The sequence below is a fragment of the Anopheles marshallii genome, chromosome 2 (assembly GCF_943734725.1).
Source record: "Anopheles marshallii chromosome 2, idAnoMarsDA_429_01, whole genome shotgun sequence".
Classification (NCBI taxonomy): Eukaryota; Metazoa; Arthropoda; class Insecta; order Diptera; family Culicidae; genus Anopheles; species Anopheles marshallii.
The window spans coordinates 73,339,951-73,366,217 of NC_071326.1; the positions used below are offsets into that span (position 1 = coordinate 73,339,951).

General features: G+C 41.9%; 3 protein-coding genes across 4 annotated transcripts; 2 read left to right on the forward strand and 1 right to left on the reverse strand.

Annotated features, from left to right (window-relative positions):
- Nucleotides 1-18,836: 18,836 nt before the first annotated feature.
- On the forward strand, nt 18,837-19,529 carry LOC128718534 (c-Myc-binding protein homolog). The gene is made up of 2 exons (XM_053812157.1): nt 18,837-18,851; nt 18,963-19,529. The coding sequence occupies exons 1-2, from the start codon at nt 18,837-18,839 to the stop codon at nt 19,527-19,529; spliced, it is 582 nt and encodes a 193-aa protein (XP_053668132.1).
- Nucleotides 19,530-20,082: 553 nt separating this feature from the next.
- Nucleotides 20,083-20,804, reverse strand: LOC128707015 (prefoldin subunit 3). The gene is made up of 2 exons (XM_053801959.1): nt 20,730-20,804; nt 20,083-20,580 (listed from the first exon to the last, which is right to left on the reverse strand). The coding sequence occupies exons 1-2, from the start codon at nt 20,802-20,804 to the stop codon at nt 20,083-20,085; spliced, it is 573 nt and encodes a 190-aa protein (XP_053657934.1).
- A 1,062-nt stretch (nt 20,805-21,866) lies between these two features.
- On the forward strand, nt 21,867-26,105 carry LOC128709531 (serine/threonine-protein phosphatase alpha-2 isoform). 2 transcript variants are annotated; one of them, XM_053804535.1, is made up of 6 exons: nt 21,867-21,985; nt 22,543-22,674; nt 24,818-25,034; nt 25,212-25,497; nt 25,597-25,744; nt 25,858-26,105. In XM_053804535.1, exons 1-6 carry the CDS (start codon nt 21,931-21,933, stop codon nt 26,001-26,003), a joined length of 984 nt encoding a protein of 327 aa, XP_053660510.1. In that variant the 5' UTR covers nt 21,867-21,930; the 3' UTR covers nt 26,004-26,105. The 2 variants fall into 2 exon arrangements, with proteins under 2 accessions (XP_053660510.1, XP_053660511.1); XM_053804536.1 differs by having other exon boundaries at nt 21,931-21,985; nt 22,534-22,674.
- The last annotated feature ends 162 nt before the right edge of the window (nt 26,106-26,267 follow it).

Genomic DNA, 26,267 nt, shown 5'->3' on the forward strand with positions numbered 1-26,267 from the left:
CGTGTCACGTTCACCGTCCCGTTCGTTAGGTGTTCCATCCTCTGCTGTAGTCCCACTGTTGCTCAATGCTGGCTGATTTTGTTGAACTTCCGGACGCAAAAATTTGCACCTTGCATATTCGTTTCCTTCCAGCTTCACCTTCTTCGCCTTTCCCAACTTGTCAGATACAAATGAAGGTTGATTGTGGTTGAGGGAAGAAAAGTTATGATGTTTTTCTTCATTCTACCCAACGTTCAATGTTGTTATTTTGATTTCGTTCCGATCGGGCAGGGCGTAAAGCTTCCTTTATTGGTTTCACCCCAAACAGTGGCCGTTGAGGGCGACCGCGCGCGTGTGTGTGTGCAGTTGATCTTTTCTCTTGTTATTGCTTATCTAGGAAAAACATCGCAACCGTGCATGATGGGGACGTTTAAGGAATGGCCGTCCATGGTGGAAAGTTGTTTTCTCTCGAAGTTTTTCTCCGTGCCAGTAAAGATGATCGCGATGAGGGTACGGTACTAGTACGGCACGGGTGGCAGGTGTTTGCATTCCAATCAAAAACTGTTATTTATTTGTTTTGCTTCTTCGTGTTCGTGTTCGGTTTCCACGCATCTGTCAAATGGCATCGATTCAATGACGAGCAAAGGCAAAAGTCTGACTGATGACGACAGTCGGTCGGATTTCCATTCTTCCAGGGCCAGGGGGTGGGCTTTTCTGCCGTTATTACCTTCCCCGATTGCGTTTGTGTACATAGCCAGCCTGAATGTGTTGGGTTTGTGTTGCTTTTTTCCCCGTTTTCAACTTTCGGTAATGTACCTTTGGTTTTTGGTTCTTTTTGCTGCTGTAATCGACATCGGACTTGTTGTTCCAGCCGTTGTCTATTGCTTTTGTGTTTTATTTAATCCATACACTCGTCCCAGTGGCAGAAGCTCAACCAGGAAGGATGAATCGATAAGCGGTATATGACGATGCTGGTGCGACCGAATAGGTCATCTATTGTATCGAAAGCAAACAATAGTCACGAAATATTACATGGTGCATTGTCCTTGCCGGACTTTTCGACAAATATGGACAGATGTGAATGTTAACGCTGGTGATGGCTTTTGTGTTTTGTTTCTTCATTTCTACATTTCTATTTTTTATGTTATGCTTTATTGTAGTCTTATTGTATGACTTTTTTATTACTCTCTTCATGTTTTGTACCCCTTTAAACTAGTGTTTCGCAAAACTGAATGTTCGAAAAAAATAACTCTTCGAACGAGTAAAATTCACATAACGAGCATTTGGAATCTAATTCTGAAATTGCCATTCAATGGCGTCAAAGTCAAAACCTTGAAGAAATTTATAAAAAAAAAACCTCAATAGACAGAAGACATTTTAAAGGTGTTCGATGTTGTTTCCTGATAACACGAATGAGCAATGATCAACTTGCTAATATCATTCTGACGATAATGGTCCACTCCACTATTGAATGATCTATAGGAGACAAATGCTATAATCCACGTACCCACGAGTGCATTACGAGTTCTTGTGATTTTTTTCTTATAGTTTTGCTTTGCCTACATTTGCTTACATTACCCAGCCAGTCATACGTAGTTGTTGTATCTACTACGTAACAGTTAACTAAACTATTAGTAGAAAAATAAAAAAGGCACTAAAACTACTAAAAACGCACTATTTCCGCATCGATATCTCTGCTAGACAATCCTTACGCAGAGAAATCTCATAAAATTCCTCTCCCGCTAGAATCACCTCACTTTACATACCGTGGTTTTGTAAGCTCTGCCAAAAACCTCCAGCTTTTAGTGTGTGTTTTTTGTGCCAATCATTCAAATCTAACGATAATTTTATTCGCACGCATTATACCGCGACAGTTTCGATTATGGGGCGTCCCATTTGTGGTTTTACAGTGCCAGTAGCTGTGGCACTTTGTATCGATGACACCGAAATAGCCTTCAATCATAACCATCACGCTACCCGGAGTAAAGGGGCAATAAACACAATCAGTACGATGGGGATGGGATGGCTCTCAGGCACAGTCATACACATATCTGGTAGTCTTGTACTAGTGGGAAAACAAAACCAAACAGAAAACTCCAACGAGGAGGCCAAAAAAAAGTAAAATACAGCAACTGTAAGCAAAAATAAAGTGTGCTACCGAAAATGTGCTCGTATGTACAGATTCGCTTGTGCAGCATGTGTATCGAGAGTGAACTATGAACCATTCGGCGAACGGTGGTTAGGAAAAGTTTTGTTTTATCGAATAATAAGTTTATGTAAATTTATAATTTTAGACAAAAAAATAAATTTTTCAATTTAAAATTGTTATGTGATAAGTTTTGCTTCGATACATATTTTGTCCAATAGTCCAACAAACACTACAAACCACAGTTTCCACAGTGCCATCTTTCGAATGTTTTATGAGTGTAACTTTGGTACGGATCGGTCATAAAACGGCTCGGATGTAAGCAAACGCGCAGCAGAACATGGGGAGGATGCTGCGATAAACATAAAGCAATAACATGCGAAGGGAAAATACGAAAATCAATTGGAACAACGGAATGTTTGAACGGTTTTTAGAAAGCCGAATGCCTAAGCCGCACAAGCGTTGGCGGGGGAGTTTCCAAACCACCCACCTTTTTGAGAGTGGGGAAAGTGAAACACGGGGTGTTTCCCAAGGAGCAGATAATATCACTTCTCCGGGACATGGGATTGGGTGTATGGGTGATTAGGTAGCGAGATATAAGTATTTCCTTGTTCAGGGTAACACTGACAATGACAATGACAAGGTGGTTCTTGCTTTTGGTTAACTTGTCTTCGGTAAGGTATGAGGGACATGGGACAAACATTACTTTGTTTTCTGGCACGGCACTGTACTTGTATTGGAAATTAAGAAAAGGGGCCTATAAAAACGGTGGTTAGATTATTTAAATAAGCTGCTTTTGTAATCAAAAAGGAACATATGTAAAATAAAATTTAATTAATCGTATGATGTATAAAAAATTGTACATAAAAGAATTTTGTTACTGAAAACTAGGCGGAAAAATGTACAATCGATGAGCAGTTTGAAAAACATCAGTAAAAACAGTTTGAGATTATTGAAAACGTTGGATAAAGGAAGCAGTCTAATGCAAAGATTTTTAGTCGACAATTGTAATTCGTATAGCCTACATTAAGGCGCAATTTCAAGTACTAGTTTGAAAAATTGCTATTTCTACAACTTCAATTACTACTATTTGATAATATAGAAATTTACAATAACTAGTTGATCAGAACAGATCTGACTATGTCAACTTTGGAGCGCTCGTTGGAGCGAAAAAGCGCTCTTTTCAATGTCGTTTTGAAGTTCCTGCTATAATGACTTGCACAACAATAACAACAAAATTGTGCAAATTTTAACCAAAAGTTGTACGCTGCCGTTGCTAGTGCAAAATTCACAAGCAACTCAACATTTTGTATTGTGCCATGTAAGGGTAGTAAGGTGAGATCTCCTTCCTCTTTATCGGCACAACAACCTGAAGAGTTCTATGCCGGCCAGTTGTAACTTTCTTGGACTTTATTTACTAGAACCTGGATAGTTCGGATGGGATTTTGGGCCGGTCCTGTCGTGTAAAGATCGGCGCCCAAAGATGCGATCACCATATTCCCAATATTTTTTAACCAATGGAAAACCATGTAACAGTACAGTCATATTGCGAAGCTAGTGTGATAGTTTCGGACTACGGTGGATGGTCCTCTCGAATTTGTATGCCGAAGGCTCTGGCCTTGATAGAGCCTGACTGAGATGCAGAGTATGAAGTAACGATATCGAGGTGATAGAGGATTTTGTTTACCTTCATACGATCACAACATACGATCTATGTTTACGACGTTGAAGGACAAATCTTCATTTCCTTCCCATGTGCTATGGAACTAGCAAGGACGATCTGGGATACTAGATGAAGGTACACGATCTTCCCATGCAAAACAAATCAAAGACCTACAGAAGAAGTATGTAGCGAGCTCATTTACTTGATGAAGTTGAGCTTAACTTGTTGGAGATGAGGTGCAACAGTAGATTCAGGAGTATAGTGGGGAAACGAGAATACTGGAAACAAATAGGGGATCTCGCAATGTCTACGAAGCCTAGCTACCGGTACTGCCTAAAACATTTGAAAATCCGAAAAACTCAAATCAGTGGAATTCATTTCCATTCCACAACAAGACACATGATTGATATCCTTTAATTTATTAACATCCCGAACTTTTGCCGCCGGGGTCCGCATGTTTCGAAAAAAAAACATGAAATTATCCAATCTCAGCATTCCTTCCTGCAAGGAGCATGGGAAGAAAAGGGTCCATTTGTCTAGAGCAAGTGTCAGCAGTTTTCCGATTTGTGTGACCATTCTGTGTGCGTTTTTTTTGTTTGTTTGGTGCGCCGTTACGAAATACCCAAAGGCAACTCCCTTACTAGCAATGAGAGAGTTTTTCTTTGGATGCCTTTTTTTATTACCGTCTGTGTAATGTTTCATTACTCATAGTAAGCTGCCACTTTCTCGTTCTCGAAGTAAGCGTTGCTGTGTTTTTTTTGTGTAGTTGTTTGTTTGCCCCCACCACCAATTTGCACACGCATACAGTGTGTGAGAGAAAGGAAAACCAAGCAAAGCAACCCGATCCCTAATGTCATGCATGCATGTGCCGTTGTGTCTCCCATCCTGCCATCCGCTTCTCGATCACACGTCCAGGTAATGGAAGACAAATAGAGGGAAACATTTTCTCGTGTCAAAGTTTTTGTTGTATTTTTTTCTTTCCTTGAGCAGCACTTTTCCTGTTTGGTCAGCGTGGTGCAGATTTTGTGGTGCGTTGGAAAATTAATTAAGGTGATTATGGACCATTGGAATTTCATCGAATCGGTTAGACACCACAGATGTGGCGGATTTTACACCTCCCTCCTTTGGCCTGACTAACCCGTGCTTCACAGTTTGCGAGAAGGGTGAACAGATTAAGCTAAATGCGTGCAAAATGGGGCTTGGGATGTTTAGGAAAAAAGAAGACCAGGGTATTGTAATACAAAAACAAAAAATCCGTACCTCCAAATGGGACCATTTGTTGTGTCGCCGTCGTTGTCGTCGCCGTCGTGAAAATATTTGCAACGATCCGCGACTGTACAACGTTAGCGACGACGACAAACGACGGACAACCAAACTGCCCCGAAGGTGATACTGACCGTTTTGAATGGAACCGTCCCGTTTTCGTGATCGAATGAAAAGGAACCGTTCCCGTTTGTGTCTTGCACTTTTTGTTCCGTTGCGTCATTTTCACTATTGTTAGCGACATGATTTTGAGCTCCCGGTTGTTGCGGAAATGTGTTGCCGTGTGTGAATGAATTGGCATGAGGGATCGTCGTCGTCGCATCGTTCGGGATGGATGGAGGAGGCTAAAGAAGCAGGTAACATGCACATGATCGAGATGGCCATCTACCCGGCCCGTCAACTTTCGTATCGAATGTCGCACGAAACAAGGACTAAATCATGCTTGCTTTTCCTTGACTGGTTCGCGTATTACACCTATCGATAAACCAACAGCAACACATCGAGAAATCGGGTTTTAATTAATTAGTGTTTAGTGTAAAATATGTCATTTTATACGGATATTCCAGCTGGTATTAGTAGTCATAGCTTTTATTGTTAATATTGAGCTTAGCAGTACTAATTTTGTATGCTTTGTAAAGTTTTAAATATTAAATCATTTCAAAAATACACAAAACAATAATACAAGCACAGAGTAGTTAATCTACTGAAAATTATTAACAAGAAAACTAATTTTCAAGGCACATTCTATGCTTGGCAAGGTTTAGTAATTATTCAGAATAATTATTCCCGAATAGTTAGCATCTTTTAAACGGCTAGATGGCGCTAGAACAGTCAGTTAGTAATCAGTTTTAAACACTAGATCTAGAGAGGATTCCTTATTATCACATTAATATTTGGGTTTAAGGAAGTCTACCGCAGTTGATGTATGACTTTTAACATTCTATTCTATAGTACGTATTCTAAAGTAACTCCAAAAAATATCCTAACACAATCAAGCTTCTGTTTAAAGTAACAACCGATAAAAAAGGCGTAAAATGGGTAGTAGTCAACGCCTTCATCTAATGTTTAAAATATTCTACAGTTACCAACACTAACAAATATGAAATTGAATACTTCTTATGCAACAGAAAATGTTGATAATCACAGAGCATCATGCGTGGAAAGTGTCAAGCGACATCTCAGAAGGTGTTTGTTATGCCGCCTTAGAACCAACGAGGAAAAGTAAATATTTTAAAATAAACTGACAATTACTGAAATCATGAAGAAATACAGCAATAATTGCACTGTTTTTTCTTTGATTATCTGGTGGGATCTATTCGCGGTTGTTTATTATGAGCTCCCCACAAACAGCGCTCAAAATATAAGCAAATATGGTTAACTCAAGTAATTTACTGTTTAAAAATTACTATGAAAACTATTTGCTAATAACGAAATTGAACGTTCTTCGTTTGCTATTCCATTTTAAGGGCAATAAGGAATACTATTTTGATCTTGCAGCACTTCCGATCATAAGAAGATATAAAAAATCTTGAGGGTAATTTAATCATTTGAAATTCTACAATGTTATTCAAGAGAGAATTTCTTAAATTACAAGATAAATTCAAGAATATTTGAGATAAATCCGCATGTTAATGTTCCATCATATCCATGGCCAAGACACATGAACTTTTGACCATTTGTACAAACTGAATATATAATTATTGCAACAAAAAAAAGTACCTAAACTCACCATCCAATATTTATAAAACCTCTATTTGTTTAAGGGAAAAGCAAACACTTAGCCCACCACTGTGCGTGGGTCATCGAGAATTCGGGCTGGAAACTAACGGCAACTAGCACCGGCACAGATGAACTGAACCGACTCAAACCGAAAGACATTTCTATTGATGATATAGGAAAATGACTTAAGGGACTATTTTTGTTATTTTAGACGATAACCCTCTCTGTTCCTGTTTTGTTGGGCGCAGGGAGCGTCATTTCCATCGACGTACGGCGTTGTTTTTCTTTCCACTCGCAACACTAACACAGTCCCCAACACACATTACACACGCAGCCAAAGCGAATGCCTTCATCCTCAACTCATCCGAACGCCAGGATGCCGTCAGACCGTGGGCAGTGTTGATGTTTGATGCCGCTCGTTGTGTATTGTTGTTTCTTCCTTCCTGTACACACCTTCTTGCTGCGAACCTCGAAACCCGCCCGGTACCAGAACACCATTACGCTTCGGGAGACATACTGGCGGATGACCGATCCAGCATCCCCGGTGGAAGTGCTTTGAATTTACGCTTTTATTTTATTACAACCGATTGCGAACCTGGCTCTCGCTCACACTGTGACTGTTGTTTACCCATTTATTTCCGCTTGACCACTTGCCCATTACTGGTCATTGCTTCAGGGGGAAGCTACGCAGTGTGGGCAAGGTAAAGAAGGCACACACGTCGGTGTTTCCGTCGGTGCCGTTACGGAGCAGAATCTTCACGTGAGGAAAGGCAATGGAAAAGGAAAACGGACATCCGTTCTGTTCGCAACGGGGGTTTGTGTGTTGAGGTGCGAGTAGCGAATGTAAAGGACACTGTCTCAAAGGTGAAGGGAACCGAGCGGCACGGGCAACGTGAAGAGTTTTGCAGTGTTTTTCTATAATTTTCCATTGTTTATAGAGGAAAATTGTTTCTTCCCCTGTTTACGCAATGTTGTCTGTTTCTAATGTGAAATGAGCGAACGTGCATACGTTCGGGTGTTTGTTGTTTGTCGGCGTTTTTTTTATGTGTCCTTTTGTGGATGCTAAAAACCCGACCCCGGCCTCGGTTGGGAAAACTTGGCAGAAATGTTTCCTTAGGATCCTGGCGAACGTTTTGCGCAAGTTTTGCCGGTTGTGCCGGAAAAGGTTAATAATGAGCAGGCAGAAGAAATCTGACTTTTAATTTAAATTTTCTTTCCGCATGAATTTTATAACGTCTATAATTCAGCTTGAGCAGGGAGCGAAATTACTGTTTAGTTTGTTTTGAAAAGAATGCGCTAACCAATATTAGATAAGTGAAAGTTAGTTTAGAAAAATAAAACATTGAAATAATTAAACGTTAAGCATTCTATATAGTGTGAAACATAATTATACTGTCACTTGAAAATAATAGTGCATATTATTGAAAAAACACCTGTGTTATTTTATTTTGCCATAAATTCTATTTATTTTTGAAATCAAAAAACTATAATGTACTTTTGCTAAAAACATTAAATATGTGCTTGAAAGTACCTCAACTGAATAATTTTCGAACATATTTTTTAACCTTTTCGAACGTGATTCCAGGAATGAGATTGTCAAAATCCTGATGCAAATTATTATTATTATATCCACATTTGTTACATTCGTACATTTATTCGAGACAAAATACTGTGAAAGTAATAAAAAATAAATTAAAATAATTTTCATAGTACAATAAATTGTACTATTAAAATATTGATATGATTTGGCTGTAATAATCACCTTAATTCTTCGAGATCGCGAGCTCGTTCTCTTTCCTCGTGCGACTTAGTTCAACTCAAAAATGATTATTTCATCGGTAAGGTTTGTAAAACTCAATTTAAATTACATTAGATTAATTGAAAAAAAAATCTTCTCTTATAATTTGGGTACACACTGTATGTTCCGGCAGTGTAATAGAGGGGAATAGAAAAAAGAGAAGGAAAGAGATAGATACACAGCGAAAGAGAGAAAGAAATTGAATAATTTTAAATAATGTATTACTTTACAGTCCTCTTTTTCTTGATACAATCGATAGTTCATTAATAAAGTCTAATAATAAGTGAATTATTATTGAAGTTTGATAATATTTTGCTATTTAAAATTTCATTCCGTATAATCTAATGCCTGCAAAATAACATAAATTATTTTCTAAAACAACTTCTCAAGTTCGTTACATTTGTTTTGAGACATAACATTAAAAATAAACCCAGGTTTTCTATTGCCACTCATACAGTAAAAATCAATTAAAAGATGAAAATATTAATTTCTCTTCGCACACAAAAACCATAAACATCATCACTTCATTTATGTCCTATTGAAAAAAAAACCATTCCATTGTTGTAATAATCTTCGATGTCAATTCAATTGGCACGGAAGGGCCCTGCCGCTCGACGGGACTTAAATACAAACGATGAAAGCAAAGAAAATCAATCCAAAGACCAATCGACTGTCACTGTCCCTGGCCGTTGCTGTACCTGTGGAAAACTTTTTCATTCTTTTCCAGCCCGTATTTCATTTACTTATCGATTGCCCAAAACCGTATGGAAATTAAGATCCCTCGCAAGTACGGGTAACACCTTTAGCTCCCTCTATTTCTTCGACGGTTGTCAGTGTCCATTTTTTTTGTTACGTTGCATTCTTCCCGTCCCTTGTCTGAATGTGTGTGTAAGTATTCTTCCCGCACAAAATCTATCAGCCAGACGGTGCTTGTTTGTCTTCCGGAATGGGAAACCACTTCGCCGGCCCCAAAATCCCGGACCCCAATCAACCTTTCTCGAACGAGCGCGTTCATGGAGCAGGGGGATGAGCTGTTGGTGGGTTTTGGTGGTGGAGAAACGGGCGGGCAAAAACCATTCCGAAGTATCCAGACTGGCCGCATGATTATAGCGAGCGACTGTCGCAAAGAAAGCCACCCAGCAGTGTAAGAACATTTTTCCGACTCTCGCCGGTCGGTACACGGTAAAATCGAGCGGACCGTTATGTAAAGATAGCTGTCGACCGTCAAACCGCACGACGAAAAGGGCAATCGTCAGCGAAAACAGCTGGACGGTTAAGGCTACCCGCAGCGCATGGCGTTGATGGTGGCGAGTTTGCTCGCTGTTCGCCTTAACATTTTCGGTACATAAGCAGAGTCGAATGTTGGCAAACGGGCACCGTACATAATGGTGGTGTGAGCTTGAAAGAAACGATAAAGCTTTCAGCAGACGGGTTTAAAGCTTGCCGCTTTAAACAAAAAGCTCCTCCTCCCGTACATAAAGGCGAGTGCGTGTTTGCGTGTGTGTGTGAGGGTTGTGCAAAATTTGTTGCACGGTTGAGCAATTTGAACAATATGAATTTACGCAGAATAACAGACAACCGTAAAGGGGGGGATTTCATTACACTTGGTAATTTTATCGATCCTTTCTGCAGGAAGGTACCGGTGCTAATTGAACCCTCGTCCGTTGAACGTCAAATTGGATTCATAAATGTGCTTTGGTTTCATATAAATAGCAACCGGTTATTAAATTCAGGGTTAATGTAAGTTTAATTACACGAAAATGAAATAAATTCATATTAACATATTAAATTTAGACGACGATTTGAATATGTTGGCAAAATAATGATCATAAGGCGGCAGACACAGTTTGCTGAATGCCTGATAGAGTGTTGAATTATTTTCTTGATAACTTATGCCCGGTTATGCCTATTTTGCGTGTGAAAATCGTCGAATCTTTATGTTTCAAAATGACGTTTAGTTTTCATTTTCAACAAATCCTACGTACGATGACAAGCAATGTATAGAAAAATTAAGTAAAAAACATCATGTATAGTTTTGCTTTCACTACGTGACCTTTATAATGTCCACCAATTAGCAGATTGCCGACAAAGGTGTTATGCTGTCCTTGTTGTAACGGTCGAAGGAGCAACACAAAGCAAAGCAGAAAATTAATTACTGCACCCAAAAAAGGGTAAAATAAACAAAAGCATGTTTTTTTTATTTGTGACAGTGCTGTATTTGGTTGCGGCGCTGGTCTTCACACGACAGATCCGGTGAAAACCCCCATCCGGACCATGAACTAACAGCATGAACTAACATTTCAGCTGCGAGTAAATATGGTCAAACTTGTTGCAATTTTGCTACCGCGGAATTATTGTGCAAATTTATATGAAATAAAATTATAATATACGTGTAATAAAAACACATAGAACTTCTTGAACATCATTTAATACCGCGCACGTGTAGATAGTGTAAAACATCATGCGCCTCCATCGTGAATCAGTCCAAACATTGCTCAGCGAAAATAAAAACTAAAAAAAGGGGAATAAAAATCTGTCGACTACAACTAGATTCTCATGTTATTAAGCGTAATCAAATAATAGAGTTTTGGTCGTGTTTTAAGAAAAACACTGAACAATCCAACGCGTAACTTCGCGTTAATGTCTTCACATTACATTACCGACCAAATGATTGGTAGTACACACGAACTGAGCTGTCTACAACGAGCGGATACAAAAATAAGAGAACCCCTGATCGTTGGGTGATGCCCTCTACTACTAACAACACATTAAAATAAAGATTCAAATTGAAGACAATCAAACATGATCTAAAGGCCAATGAAAGTTTATGATGATGAGGCGAATGATGAGGCTTATTAATATGGCGATTGATATTTAGTCATCGTCATAGTGTTTGTAACATAATCCGCAATATTATACAGCTCACTACAAACGTTTTTTTTATCGAAACTCATTGGCAATATGGTGCTAATTGTATTAAAGACAAGGCGCCTCCATCACGACGCAATGCAACTTCAAACATTTATATAATTTGTTTTATTTTCATGCGAACAGCCTGGCTGTATGTTTTAGGAAAAAACATAAATATAATTTTTGCTTTCTCCTGCCCCTGTTGTCCGATTGGCAAATGCTATCGAAAAGCAATGTTTAATTTCATTTTATTTTTCTTTTAATCGTTAAAATGGAACTCCCTGTTAATCTAAGAATATATTTCACTGGATGTATATTATATTAAATATAATGGTGTACTCGGCCTAACATTGCCATTTGCAAATAACAGAAATTTCCATAATTAGACATTTAATTATCTAATTCATTTTCAGTTATGACATTTTACATATCGAGACAAAGGATTTAACATAGTTTTGAGATCGTGATACGTCGAAATCTTCGCTAATTAAGGTCTTGTCTAAAGGACTAGGATATAAAAAATCGAAAATCACACGCGATAAAATCTTTTTTACATGGTTTGGTGTTCGAAATCGAAAACTATGCGTTTCAACCAAAATCAGCATAATAAAACAAAATAAATTGTTGATGATTCACCCCCTAATTGATTGATAATCAAACAATCTGTTTCAAAACGATGTAATTATACATTTCACATCATATGGTATGAGTTTGGTTTCACTTTTGTATGGATTAGTAGGGTAAGACCCAAACAAAATCACACATGTAAATAAGAAAGAAGCAATAAAACAGTACAAATTACACCCCTACAGGTCAAAAGATTGCACGAAAATAAATCTTAACGAAATAGCGGAATGAACTGACTAATAAAACAGGGTTTGTCCGATGGATTATACATATTTAATGACCGACACTATTAGCACCCGCCATCAATAAAAATAATGGAATCAATCATGAGAGGCAAACACATTCAACCATTCATAGGAGTGGCTTCTGATGGGTCTAAAATTATAGTTTCTGCCGGCAATTCAACACACCATTTCCGGTTCCAATGCGTTCTTGCGTTTTTTTTTGTACCACACAGAATAGTTAATGCACAATTACAACCATAAACGAGGATGGTGTTTGTTTTTAACAGCCCATTGCTTGTGCAATAACAGTGCAATAACAAAACAGAGAGGGAGAGACAGAAAGAGAGAAAATAAAAGGCTAAATATGCAACTTTCTCCACCGTGGAAGGAAATGTGCTTGCGCCACACCGTGCAAGAAAACCACTGTGCAGCAACGGTGCAGCAACTGGGCAGTGAAGTTCACCTAGCAACACGCCTACTTCGGTGCTTTGCTGCACGCGCGCATTCTGCCAAACAGGGACGAAAGCTTTCCGTGCCATTTGCCGTGCGACAATCGATGCACTTCTTTTAGCTTGCAGTCCGCCGCCTCCCGCCGGGGAGAAATAATATACATGAGCACAGGGGAAAGAAAAACCATCCCTTACCTGAAACTGCACTGCCGGGCTGTCGGGCCAAGGGAGGGGAGGGGTGGGGGAAGGGGGGGGTGCAAACAAGCGCGGAAAGGCAGCGATATTTTTGTTGCACTTTTTGATTGCACTTTCTTCCCAAAAGTATATGTACTCACCAGCATCCGCCGGTGATACATATATGTACAGTGCTGTGCGGCCATGGATGCGCCCGGTATGGCATTAACACAACAAAACGATCGTTGTGTGGCGAGGGTAGGAAAAATATTGCAGCAACATTGCACCGCCGATATGCAGCCCAGGGAAGCATTGTGTGGAACGGGCGCTCAACGCTCTCGGCATCTGTTCCCGCAACGCCGAACGGTCACTCGGTGACGGCAAGAAAGCCATCCCCCCCTTTGCCAGACAATAGCAGGCAAGGCCAAGCAACACACAACAAACGAGCAGGGGTTGTGTATTTAATTTGTATTTATGTAGAAATACTTACTCGATCGTACGTTTCGCTCGGGTGCTCGGGTGGCCGATGAACGGGCTTGCGCTTTCTCTCCTGTTCAGCCCAGCGACAAACCACGCGCCAGCGACCGGATGCGCCGAGCGAGAAAGCGTTCCATCCCGCTCTGGTTCGACGGGGCCCCGATCGCACACACATCGGCAAGAGATGGCGCAACCGGACGGACCGCCAACGCGAACACAGCAGCAGGCTAGCTCGAGCGATAGCACCATCAGCCAGCGTTAGTAGTAGCGGTAGCCGCATTTGCGACTCATCTCGGCTGCGATGTGTATGTAAATAATAAATAAACACAAATACACAACCCGAGTCTCGGGAAAAACAGCAACCCCTCTGCTCTGGCGGCGGGTGCGGGGGTTGGCTGCTTTAGTATGTGCGATTTCTTGTGCATTTTCTTGTGCCGTCCCCCCCTGCCCTGTGTGGGGCCGGGGAGGGGGGTTCTGGGATCTCCGTCTTCGACCGGAAAATGGGAGAAAAAACGCCAACCCACCGATCCCCGGACGCGCGCGTTTTGTGGTGTTGTGTTGCATTTTAATATAAAGCATGTTTTGTGTTGCTTTATCCCCTTCAGTCGATGTTTTGACGCTGTGTTGTGTTGTAGTGTGTCGCCGGACACCGTGTACAACGCTGCCGGACGGGTCTCGCTCGCCAACTGTGTTGTGCGAAACGTTCAAAACGGCGCGCGGAAGTAGTGCACGCTGCAGTGTGCTCGGTTTTCGGTAACGCGACCGTCCGCGTTCGATTAGTGCAGCCTTACGAGTGCTGCGATTTGGCGTGCCAACGATAAGAGGACAACCATGAACAGTGAACGATCACCCAGCATCAAGAGCGAGGAAGTGAGCCAGGATGTACCGGAAACGGCCGAAAACGCTAACGCGGGTAATAAAGGTTCTTTTTGGCTCATTTATTGATATTTTATATTTCAATATAATATTAAGCTAGAATTCCAGCAATCGTAACGGTTCGTAAGTTGAGTGTTTTTATCAATAAATGTTTTATTTTCAGCGTCAAACACATTGGTGAAATAAATTTGGTCTCATTTTAATATGAAACTCAAATTTGTGTGTATTTATATAATTAATTTTCTTATCCGAAATTAAAGTGCTGTATTTAATAAGTAAGTTTAATGCAATAAGATGCAAAGAAATATCATATGCACAGTCTAGTTTATTTTTAAAAGTTAAACAATAACACACTGATATCGTTGGTCAAATATAATAAAAAACAAAAACATATAAATCCATTAAAAGTATTAAAAGTATAAAAGTATTAAAAGTAAATAACTTGTAAATAATAATATCATAATTCTATTGTTATTTACAAGTTATTCCTCTTAAATAGTTTCGTTTTGTAGTCGGTTTATCTTTATTATAAACAAACAAATATAGCTTATTGAAAAACAGTACTTTTGTAAAAAGAGCATTTGATATTGAAATAGTATTCACAATAACCATAGACTAGAATATTCATTAAAATTGGCAATTAAAAAATCCCCTTTTCACGATCAAATCAGCCAATATTTCATTAATATTAACAGTTAAACAAGCTCATTCTTATGAAAGAAACAGTAGATATTATAAAAAGAGCATTTGATAATGAAATAGTATCCACAATAATATCAGGCAAAATTTAATTAATGTTGACAGTTAAATAAGCTCCTTTCTATAAAAAAGAGCATTTAATATTGAAAAGCTATCAACGATAACAATGGGCCAAGATTTTCATACATTGAAACAATTAAACAATCAAGTTTATTGTGAGTCATTAACAAACTTAACCACCATCACTTGCTTCTCAGTAATTTCACCTTTGAGGCCACTGCTATTAAGATAATGGAAGAAACAGCTAATCTCCACCATTCCGGTGCGATGTGTTCGCTCAGTGGCACGGTACATGACTGAAGCTCGAACCAGCGCACGCCGGTGCTTTAACGTTCTCTCTTCGCCTTATCGAAAGCCGCCGTAGCGCATTAGCCCGTTACATAACTTCGGGACGAACATTGCCGAACCGAACGGTTCGTAAAACGAATCGGGACCGCAAACGTGCTTGGAAAGGATGGCATACCTCTCCTGACTGGCAGTACATAAGTTCTGCCACCTCCCAGACGCACACACACACACACGCTGCGATGCAAACACCCACCTATGGAAGTGCAAGGAAAAACCCTACCGTATGCTGGAAGCGATTGAGGCAGGCCATGGTAAGTCGTTTGATAACGTTGCGCCGTTGCTGTCTTGCGACTGTGAACGAAGCAGTAAGAGGAAAAAAAACATAACCCAACAGCAACAAACATAGCACAATACAGTGGATAGGTGTGGTTGTGGTAGTCGTAGTAGTAGTAATAGTAGTAGTAATAGTATTAGTAGTAGTAGTAGTAGTGTTGTAGGTGTGCACCCGTTCATCTTTGTATATTGTGTAGTGTACATTATTGTTAATATAACAGGCGATTTTCGAAGGATGTTGGGGAGGAGGGGAGGGGGGTGGTGAGAGGGAGGTGTATTGCTCCTCACAGCCTGCTTTGTTGCTTTTGGTTGCCTTACCGTTACCGTTGCCCAAAATGCGAAGATGCGAACAGCTCTCGATCGTTCGTGTACTTTGGCGCTCGGTTTTAATGGCCATCTTCCCGGGGCCATAACAATAATGGCGGCACTCCGAATGGAGAAGTGAAACAGCGCGACAGTGAAGGCACTGGAAAACGGATTCCAGGGGCCCCTACTGTCGCTGTATCAATGTGCAACGTTGCTGCATCTTGAAGTTGAATGTTAGTTGTTGCTGTCGGTTGCCTTGCTGCACCGTCCGACGGTTAGACACGGAGGGTTGGTTGGGTAAGCATCCTGGGTAGGGTAGCCGTGGGGGGATATATTCCCCGTTTGTAGCTTTCATCAATCTTCTACCTCTCGCTCCCCCGCCCCTTCCCCTCCCTTAGATCGTGGAGTTCCCGGTGCTGAAAAAGGCGTTCCCTGGGAATGTATACTCCGGGTGGCTCCGGGTAGTTTTGTACTGTGGCGTGTTGTATTATTGTTGCCTTGCTGTACACTCCCTGGCAATGGTTTTGTGCACTATCGTTCCACATATTGCAATAACATAAATGATACCCTCGTTCCTCTTGTTGCCCCCCTCCCCCGTCCGAAGATGCCTTTCGTAGCGTTTGTCTCTCTTTTACGCGCATTGAACTCTTCGCACTCCGGCTACCGGCCATCAAGGTACACACAGGGGCGATGTTCTTATTCGCTGGTTCGCTGAGTTCTTTGCCGAATGCAGCTTGCAACCCCGTGCCCGGGTTGGCGGGGACGCTTCACATCGAAGGGCAGACCGTGGTGACGGCAAGGTACGAACGTACAGGCGAACTATTTTGTTGATTATTATTTACTCTGTGTTTATTTTCTTGCTCTTAGTGTGCGCTTCTTGCGCCCTCCATCTCGGGCAATATCTGTTTATCATTTACTCGCTTTTCACTGTGCAAACCAAGTGCGCCAGCCAACCAATCGAGACGCCATTTTCTTTCGTTGCAGGAGCGGGAGGTGGAGGGTAAGGGGAGGGAAGGAGGGAAACAGCTTACACAAACTGATGCAGCGTCGTATTGCGACGGTACAACAAGCCAAACTACAACGGTTAACGGGGCTGCACCAGGTTTGCTCGATGGGCGCGGTTGAGGTGCAACTGCTGCCTGGCATAAATATTGTTTTGCATGCCCCATGTACGTGTGTGTGTGTGTTAACAAATTTTCCCCGTGCTCTTGGACCCTGGTACATAGCGTGCTTTTAAAAAAAACCCCGTTGGGTGCAACCCCAAAAGTAACAAAACTATGTATAACAACAACATAACAATAACAACAATAATGCCCTACGAGCGGAACTGCAATGTGCAATGGCGCAACCTCGCGTGTTCGTCCTGTCCCGTATGATCGCAATACAATGGACCCGGCAGCGTGGATTTGTTGGTTTGGCCAACTACCGTCTTAGTAGCGATTGGAAAGTTGCATCGAAAGGACACCCAGGAAAAACGGCTATGGACACAGCGACGGTTACCATTCCTTGCCAGCTGGTAGATTTGAACAACAACTGCCAGTGTCGGACGGCCATTTTGACGAAACCGCGCACACCAAGACCGTTGGAAGTGAGCGCGTTGCTTACGCCTATGGTGCAGCTGAAGCAGCCGGACGCACACGCGACCCGCGAAAAGCGATTCGCCCGACTTGGCCGATCGTCAACCAAACGTCGCAAAGTTAAATGGCATCCGTATGGCGTGGAATTGCAGCACGACTACGTGAAGATGAGCAACGCACAAACGGACAAGCGAACATTGGACTCGAAGCATTCTGACAATGCGATCAACACGACCCAAGAGGAAGAACTGACCACAGCAGAATTGATTGTTGGAAGCGATACGTTGGAAAAGGTGGAACGTAAGCTGGCGTGTACTTGAATAGTTTTGTGCCGTAAGTTATCTGAAGTATACTGCTGTTGTTAAGTTACATGATATATCAATAAAGCATGGTTTGTTGAGCAGTTTATCTCGGTTGAATTATTTTTCTTCGGCTTCTAACTAAGGAAAGAAAAAAATGTAAACAATCTTACAGAATAGTATTTTTTCTATAAATTTTAAACCTTTTACTAAATTACTTACTTTGGGATCAAAATCCCATCCGGACCAATCCCCTTGACTTGACTATCCAACTAAGGGTTAAATAAAGTCACAGAAAGCCAGAAATCGCAAGCCTAGACCTCTTGAGGTTGCCGATAAAGAAGAAGAAGAAATTACTTACTTTTAGTGCATTCGGCAACGCAACGATAAAGCGCAAACTTGCATATTATTGCAAAAGCTTTCCAACTGCATTTGCACTTGTGTACGATCCATTTCGATTTCAAGTTTGCACCTGTTCTGGAAGTTCATCGATTAAGCTGTTCTCGTCGATGAAAGTTTAATCGAATATTGTACGGAACGGACGGCAGCTGTCAAACTGGTCTTTGCAAACAAAAAAAAAGAATTAATATCCGATCAAGAAAGTTTAATTCCTTGCAGATTCTTTACACAGTTTTGTTTTATAAATAACAGATATTTATTAATTGCTAAAAAATACCCAGAACACGCTACATTTGCTTCTTGTGCTGGTGGTTGATAAGGATGAGTGTTGAGAAGAATGACAGCAAGCGCAAAGCCAATCGATAGAGGGTTCCCTTGAGTAAAAACAAATTGTGCAACTTGAGCTTACCTCCTCTACACTGATTGCAAAGCACTGATAAGAGTTCTATCGAAAATTTCCTCGTGGTCTTCGCGGTCGGATTTACCTCTTGCTAGTGATAGTACATACATCGCTTTTCAGTGCATTTTCTGGAAAACTATCGATTCAGCGCATCATTGCAATAAAAGACCATGTCTAACTACAAGGTAGGTGCACGACATGGGAGAAAATATCGATTTTTCAGTTAAGGCTGCACGTTGCACCTGCTTGCTACTGACAACAAAATGCTAACACTTTCTTCCTCCTTTCCCACGTAGCCAATTGACTTGTCGAAGGAGGACTTTCGCAAGTATTTGGACAGGCAAGGTGTGTTGGATGCGGTAACGAAAGTGCTGGTAAAATGCAACACCGAACGGCCGGAACATGCGCTTGACTTTGTGGTGGATACGTTGAACGAAACGCACGGCAACTTGAAAACGCAACTGTTGGATGCACATCAGGAGATCGAACGGCTGAAAAAGGAACTAGGCGCACTGAAGGTGGAGGACAAAACGGTGAATCCTGCGGCCGTTTCGTCGGTAACAGTTGTGAAGCAAGATGCAGAAATCGATGCGACTGCGGCAACCAATGGTGGTGTAGAGATGCCAGCGGGAAACGACGATAGCGTTGGCGAAGCGGCAGCATGTGCTGAAGTCATCGCAAAACAAGATCGGGACACTGCAGTGCCATCGACTACGGCTGAGCTTCCCGTACCAAAAGAAACTCCACCAGCATCGTCCAGCCAGGAAGAAGTTCAGGAGAATGCAGTGTCCCCTGCTACGGCTGCTTCCCCGAACGATGCGCCGGACGCCAAGGAACCAAACGCCAGCGAAAGCAGCAAGTAAGCGTGGTATGGTTAATTTGAGGGCAGTGACAGGTAATAACTCCTATAGGTTAACTCATGTAGTGTCTTTCGAATCGGGCATTCGAATACTAGGCAACGTAGGCCACTGGAAAGTGGATTAAGGAAACTGCAAGAATATGTGTGTTCTTGCAAAAAAAAACCCGTCCAATTCTAAATGACAAAGAATATGCGAACAAAAACAAAGATTAGAGGCTTCAGTACAATTGAAAGCAGAAGAACCGGTGAACCAGGCGGTATTATACTAAGCATGTTGATTCCCACGTATTTAAGAACATTTTTTCATTTGCCATCGCCATTATTGATCGCTGCATCATTTATGTTTAATTTCCCGTCTATGAACTTAGTCAATCGTATTTAACCAATTAGAAGGTAAACTGAAGGATCAAGGGTCTACATTCATTACAGGATTTAGATATCATTCCAGCCATCATTAGGTGAAGAAAAACGATCTAAACAAATAAAGTATAACGATGATGTATCGGAAATGCAGTTTTATTTTCGCCGTGATCAGTTTGCACACACTATAATGCTCTCTACGCTTTGTCCTCTCCCGATGCCTTCAACGCTTGCCGTTTCTTCACATCGTAGTTGTGCACACGAGCCATGTTCACCTCGGTGGTGGTGATTTGATCGCGCAAAAATTCCTGATCGTGTTCCAGACACCGCAGGTTCACCTCGGCCGACTTCTTGTTCTGACGCAGCAGTTCCTCCGCCTCGTCCAACGGGTACTCGAGCATGACGTTTGCTCCTAGCCACAGGCACACTGTTTTCGTGGGCGGCATCGTCGTCTTCACGTACACCTGGTCGCTTAGCAGGAACTGGGTCACCTGGTCGTCCGTTTGCTCGCGCAGCTTCTTGATCATTTCCAGGTTTTTGGTGAGGTCCGGAATTTGCTGCCGCAGCCGTCTCCTGCGCGATACCATGTTGTATTCCATAAAGCGGTACTTGCTGTGTTGCTCGTCAAAATTCTTCAGCACCTTTTCGACGTTATCTTCATTACCGGAATCTTTCATGTACTGCTCCACATCGTCCTGTGCGTGGTGTGAACAAAGGAAAACCAATGCATCAATTTCAAACATTCATGCATTTCCGATAGCTTTTGCCCAGGTTCACCAATGCACTGAATTGGTAATTTGTGTGCAGTGAGCCTTAAAAGGGCATTGCCATTACGCCTACTTACGACAAACACAGCCTCCGGAATGCCCGCATATGATTTTTGGTCGGTTTCTAGTTTTGGTAATTCGATCTCTTCCATGCTGAAGCTTCTGTGTGTTGGGTAGGGCTCAATATTAATTTATTTGCAGTAATTTGTAGATTCTTCGTAGCGCTATAGAAAGCAGCACAACAATTGTAATAAAAGTTGCGGTTCGGCGAAATATAAACGTCAAAGTTATTATTCCTCTTCTTCGGAAAAAGAACCTTCATTCCAGGGAAAAGCAACTTCACGTGAGTTGACAGTTTGTATGCCTGCTGAATACTATTTATTTCGAATCCAGTTCTTCGTTAGCTCAATAAATAATAAGCGCGAAATGAAGGGAATAAAAAATTTAATAGACAAATTAGACTGAGAAGAAAGTTAATGGAAATATTTAATTATAAAGAATAAGTTTGTCCATGCTGTCATCATGACGGTTGCTGAATCTTGACAAAAAATATAGGAATCCAAACTTTCTTGCATTAGCTCGCCTTCTTTTGGCAGCCCTGATCGGGGAGTAACGGAATCTACAGAGGAGCAAGCGTATGTGTGTGTGATTACGCGTTCGTGTTCGTACAGTTGCGCTGAACAGAGGCTCTTGTGCGTGCACATTCTTTTGCGCCCGTCAGGAAAAAGGAAAATTTCTTTTTCCGCGGCATCTGCCTGTCCCACTACGACGTCGGCATCGGAAAGTTGCGATCCAAATCCATCCTTGCACGCCGGATTTCATATCGCGCAAATCTTCCCGGACTACGCCTCGGGAAGACACATCGTGAAAAAAGTTTCGCTACGAAAGTGGAAGAGGAAGCCGCACACGAGGAGAAGAAACCCCAGCCAGCCATCATTCGGCGATACGCGCGCGTGTGTGTATGTGTGTTTGCGCCGTGTTTTTCTTCGCTCGATTTTAACTACAGCGCAAAGTCAACGACGACGACGACGACGAAGCTGTATCGCAGTAGTCGCAGCAACAACAGGAGCAACCGTGTGCTGTTCGTATTGGCGAACCTGACTGCTAACATCATTTCCAACCGGATAATATATCTGTACGGTGGAAAGTAGTGCCGGAAGGAAAGGAAAACGTAAAAGCTTCCTCTCCCCCCGACGTGTGCCCGCCCCTTTCGGTCCATTCAATCCCGGTGTGTGTCCTCCCGTCATCATTGAGCGTAACTGAGTCTATCGATTCAAAATGTCGGACGTAGAGTTATCAAACATAGACCACCTCATCGCGATGCTTTTAGAAGGTAATTGCAAGATAGCTGTAAAGTGTGTTTTTCTTTGTAGAAAAATAGGAATACATGACGCATCTCATTGTGCCCTGTTTTGGCCAACGCCCCCGCTCTCGCTCGGTTCCGGTGTCGAAGTAATGATGGTGCTATAGTAGTACCGAAGAGGGCTAGCATTGCGCTTTTAGTGTGTAATAACAGGGGATAGTATGACCGTGTATGCATGACCTATCCGTCGCCTGCTTCGTGATAGTGATGGTCAATCATCAGCTCTGTGGCGTAAATGAATAACGTGCCCATCGTGTGAATCCGCGAATGTGTGTGTGTGTGTGTGCAAGTGTGCTATGAACAGAAATTTCGTGCGTGCTTATGAGTCAGTAGAAGATTTCGGTGCCGATCATGAGATAGAAAAAGAGAGAGCGAGCGCGAGAAAGGCAAATCAGGAGCCAAAGAGAAAGGGAGCGAGAAAGAGAGCGCGAGCGCTGTAAAATGCGTGCCTTCATCTCTTGGTTCCCCGAGTGTCACCGTTTTTTTTTCTTGGTTCCTCGTCTGATTTTTATCTATTTTTCCCACAGTTCGCGGTGCAAGGCCGGGGAAAAATGTACAACTGTCGGAAACGGACATACGTCTGCTATGCCTGAAGTCGAGGGAAATCTTTCTCTCCCAACCGATACTGCTCGAGCTGGAGGCACCGTTAAAAATCTGCGGTAAGTTTTGACAGCAAAGTAAACCACCGTAATCTGTAACCTTCAAGAGTGTGTAGTTGGCCGATAAAATTACCGTACCAATGAGAGTAAGCGAAAAAAGGTTTATTTACGCTTACCAACGCCTGACGCATAACGCGCGTACCAAATCGGCCATATTTGTTTGTCTTCCCGATGCCTTTTTTTTTTCTCTCTTTGTTATTGCTAATGTTATTCACCGGTCGAATTATTCTATGCCGGTGAGTTTGCCCATCCTCCATATTGGGATTGATTTTTTCCATCACCAGAGTTGCATTCGTTTATTTCAAGAAACGGAATATATTACGATTGATGGTAATTCCATAATGTGTACACTCGAGTACAGTACCCGAAGAGAGAGGAACGTTATTGCGAACCCCGAGGTGTGTGATACCGCAAAACCACACATACTGCTGCGACGATGTTTTCCGGAGTGTGTGGGGTATGTGTGTGTATGTCCTATGAAAAGGGTCGTCCCCAACCTTCGCCCTTACTGCACGTGCTGCTTCCGATCAATCATGCCTCATCAGTTTGGAGGTGGGGAGAGAAAAAAATCGAATGTTCGCTCATCGGGAAGGTGTTGCCCTGAGATCGTCAAAAGTAGCCGCATTAAAACCAGAGCCCCAAGTGCTCAGTCATACTACACACGCGTACGGCACTTTGTTCGCGATAGCGCGATTCATATCTTGGCCCCTCTGATACACCTCCATTGAAACCGATGCGTACACACTTCCTTTTATTGACGGTGCCACTCTACCTAAAACGCATCGCACCAACTCAAGAGAGTCAAACGGATTAAAGAAGGTGGTACGGACGGTAATGTGTGCGTCTTTGCGACGTGATTGGCACGAAGGAAAATGAAAGTGTATTTGTCACGACGGTGTTTTCAACGAAGGCTGCTAGCATCAATTGACGGTCAAACCCTTGGCCGTGTAAAAAAGGAGATCGAATAAGGGATTTTTTGTTGGCTACTTGAGAATGATCTTCGAATCCAATTGCACTGTTTCGTATTAAACAGTTTGGTTTGATAACAAATATTTACCACAATCAATGTATGCATTCAAAATGAGCAATATGCAACGATTTGTCATAAAAATGATGTGGCACCTGATGGCGAGCCCGGTGCTGTTACCTGTTTTGTACCTATCCTACTATGTACAGTCAAAATTGTCCTGTGCTGACCACCCGACAACAGACGTTCCCGTAAAGTACAGTAAAATATAAAGAAGAAGATTGATGGCCATGCAATCTCTACGATTTCCCTCGAAGTTGAAACAATCGGCCAAGTAGTGAAAAAGGACATGTCCAAGATGGAATTTTCTTTGTGAAAGTGTCAGCCACGGCTAGTCACTGCCAGATGGAGCGATTTAAGGTTCTGGTAAAACAAATTACGTTACAAATGGCTAAGGATGACGTTCTACCGAAGAAACCCTCCTAACAGTACTATTTTATGGTAAATTTCAAACAGAGAATCAAATCCAATCACTTCTAGGTTAACAGGGAGTGACAGTTGATTGTCAAGGCCACGAAATAACTAAACATTTATGTATGATTTGTATGACAATGTAAACATTGCCGTATGGTCGTCCGATAGGGTTTAGAGCTAAATTATGATTTAAAATTATGATCTTTAAAATTATGATAGAGCTAAATTATGATCTTTTTTTTAAGTTCGTCCTATTGGTGTGTAATGTACAAGTCAAGCAGTTGTAGTACCATTCAAAATGATTGGTCACGATAGTTCTCTAGTGTTGTGGAAACATAAGCGAGTAAATTGTTCTCGCTTAGACGACACGGTTTAGATTCAACATCACTTGAACTAGAAAAGGTATAAATTTCATCTTTAATTGGCTACACGCACATGGAAAGCATGCTGACAGAGAGATAAGAAAGCTATAAACAAGAAACAATGAAAAAAAAAAATGTTATCGCAAACCTTTGGTTCGATTGTAATCAACTGCTGTCAATGCAGGTACCGAAATATGTGTTGCTATCTGGCACCAATGTCGCGTGTTCCGTGGTGGTTAAAATTAAATTGAATCTAAGAAATATTTCAAATTACGAAAACGTCAATCTTGCCCGCCATTCTCTCTAAAATTTGCTATTTATTTTGCGTGTAAATGCACAGGTGACATCCATGGTCAGTATTATGATTTGCTGCGTTTGTTCGAGTACGGCAGCTTCCCGCCAGAGTCGAATTATCTGTTCCTCGGTGATTATGTCGACCGGGGAAAGCAATCGCTGGAGACGATCTGCCTGCTGCTGGCGTACAAAATCAAGTATCCGGAAAATTTCTTCTTGCTGCGCGGCAACCATGAATGCGCAAGTATCAATAGAATATACGGGTAAGTAGCATTGTGGCAGACACAGATACAGATTCCTCGCCGAATCGCATATCGATCGAATCTTATCGAGTGCGAAGATGGTGTGTTGTTTCTCGTTGGTGATATGAAATTCATGAATGTTGGTAACCCCTTTCCACATGTTTTCATGTATGTTCTACCACCCTTCCTACGATATAGGTTCTACGACGAGTGCAAGCGGCGCTACAATATTAAGATGTGGAAAACGTTCACCGATTGTTTCAACTGTCTGCCGGTGGCCGCGATCGTAGATGAGAAAATTTTCTGCTGTCACGGCGGTCTCAGCCCGGACTTGCAGTCCATGGAACAGATCCGACGCATTATGCGACCCACAGACGTGCCAGATCAGGGACTGCTTTGCGATCTGCTTTGGTCCGATCCTGACAAGGACACGAACGGTTACGGTGAGAACGATCGTGGTGTCAGCTTCACCTTCGGTGTCGATGTAAGTAGAACGCCGTGTAAAAAAAAACTATGCAACCTGCCCGCCACACAATCGTTAATGTACATTTAATTACTTTCATGCTATTTAATCATCTTACAGATTGTGGGCAAGTTTTTAACCAAGCATGACTTTGATCTAATCTGTCGAGCACATCAGGTGGTTGAGGATGGGTATGAGTTCTTTGCCAAACGGCAACTGGTAACTCTCTTCTCCGCTCCCAACTATTGCGGAGAATTCGATAATGCCGGTAAGTACATTGTGGTGGAGTTTATCCTATTGCTTGTGATATACCGTGTTGTACAATAACGAATATTAATAGAACATCACTTGTTTCCCTCTCTCATGCTCTCACCCCCTCAGGTGCAATGATGTCCGTCGACGATACGTTGATGTGCTCGTTCCAAATTCTGAAGCCAGCCGATAAACGTAAGTTCCAATATGGTGGCCTCAATTCCGGACGGCCAGTTACACCACCGCGGAATTATAGTAAAAACAAAAAGAAATAATTTATCCAATAGTACTATGCTCTTACAACAACTACTACTATTAAAACTACTACAAATTACGTACTACCAAACTTGTGCGGTATCCGTTCTGTTGCATCTACCCGCCCCCATCTCTCCCGCCCCTCAGTACTCCAGGGTTTTTCCTTTCAATTCCCCTATAAACATTTTATAAAACAATACTTGATCGACTGACAATGCCAGTGGCCAGGGGGGCGCGAGCGCGCGCTCGCCTGATGTATCGTGCAAGGCAAAACAAATTGTATC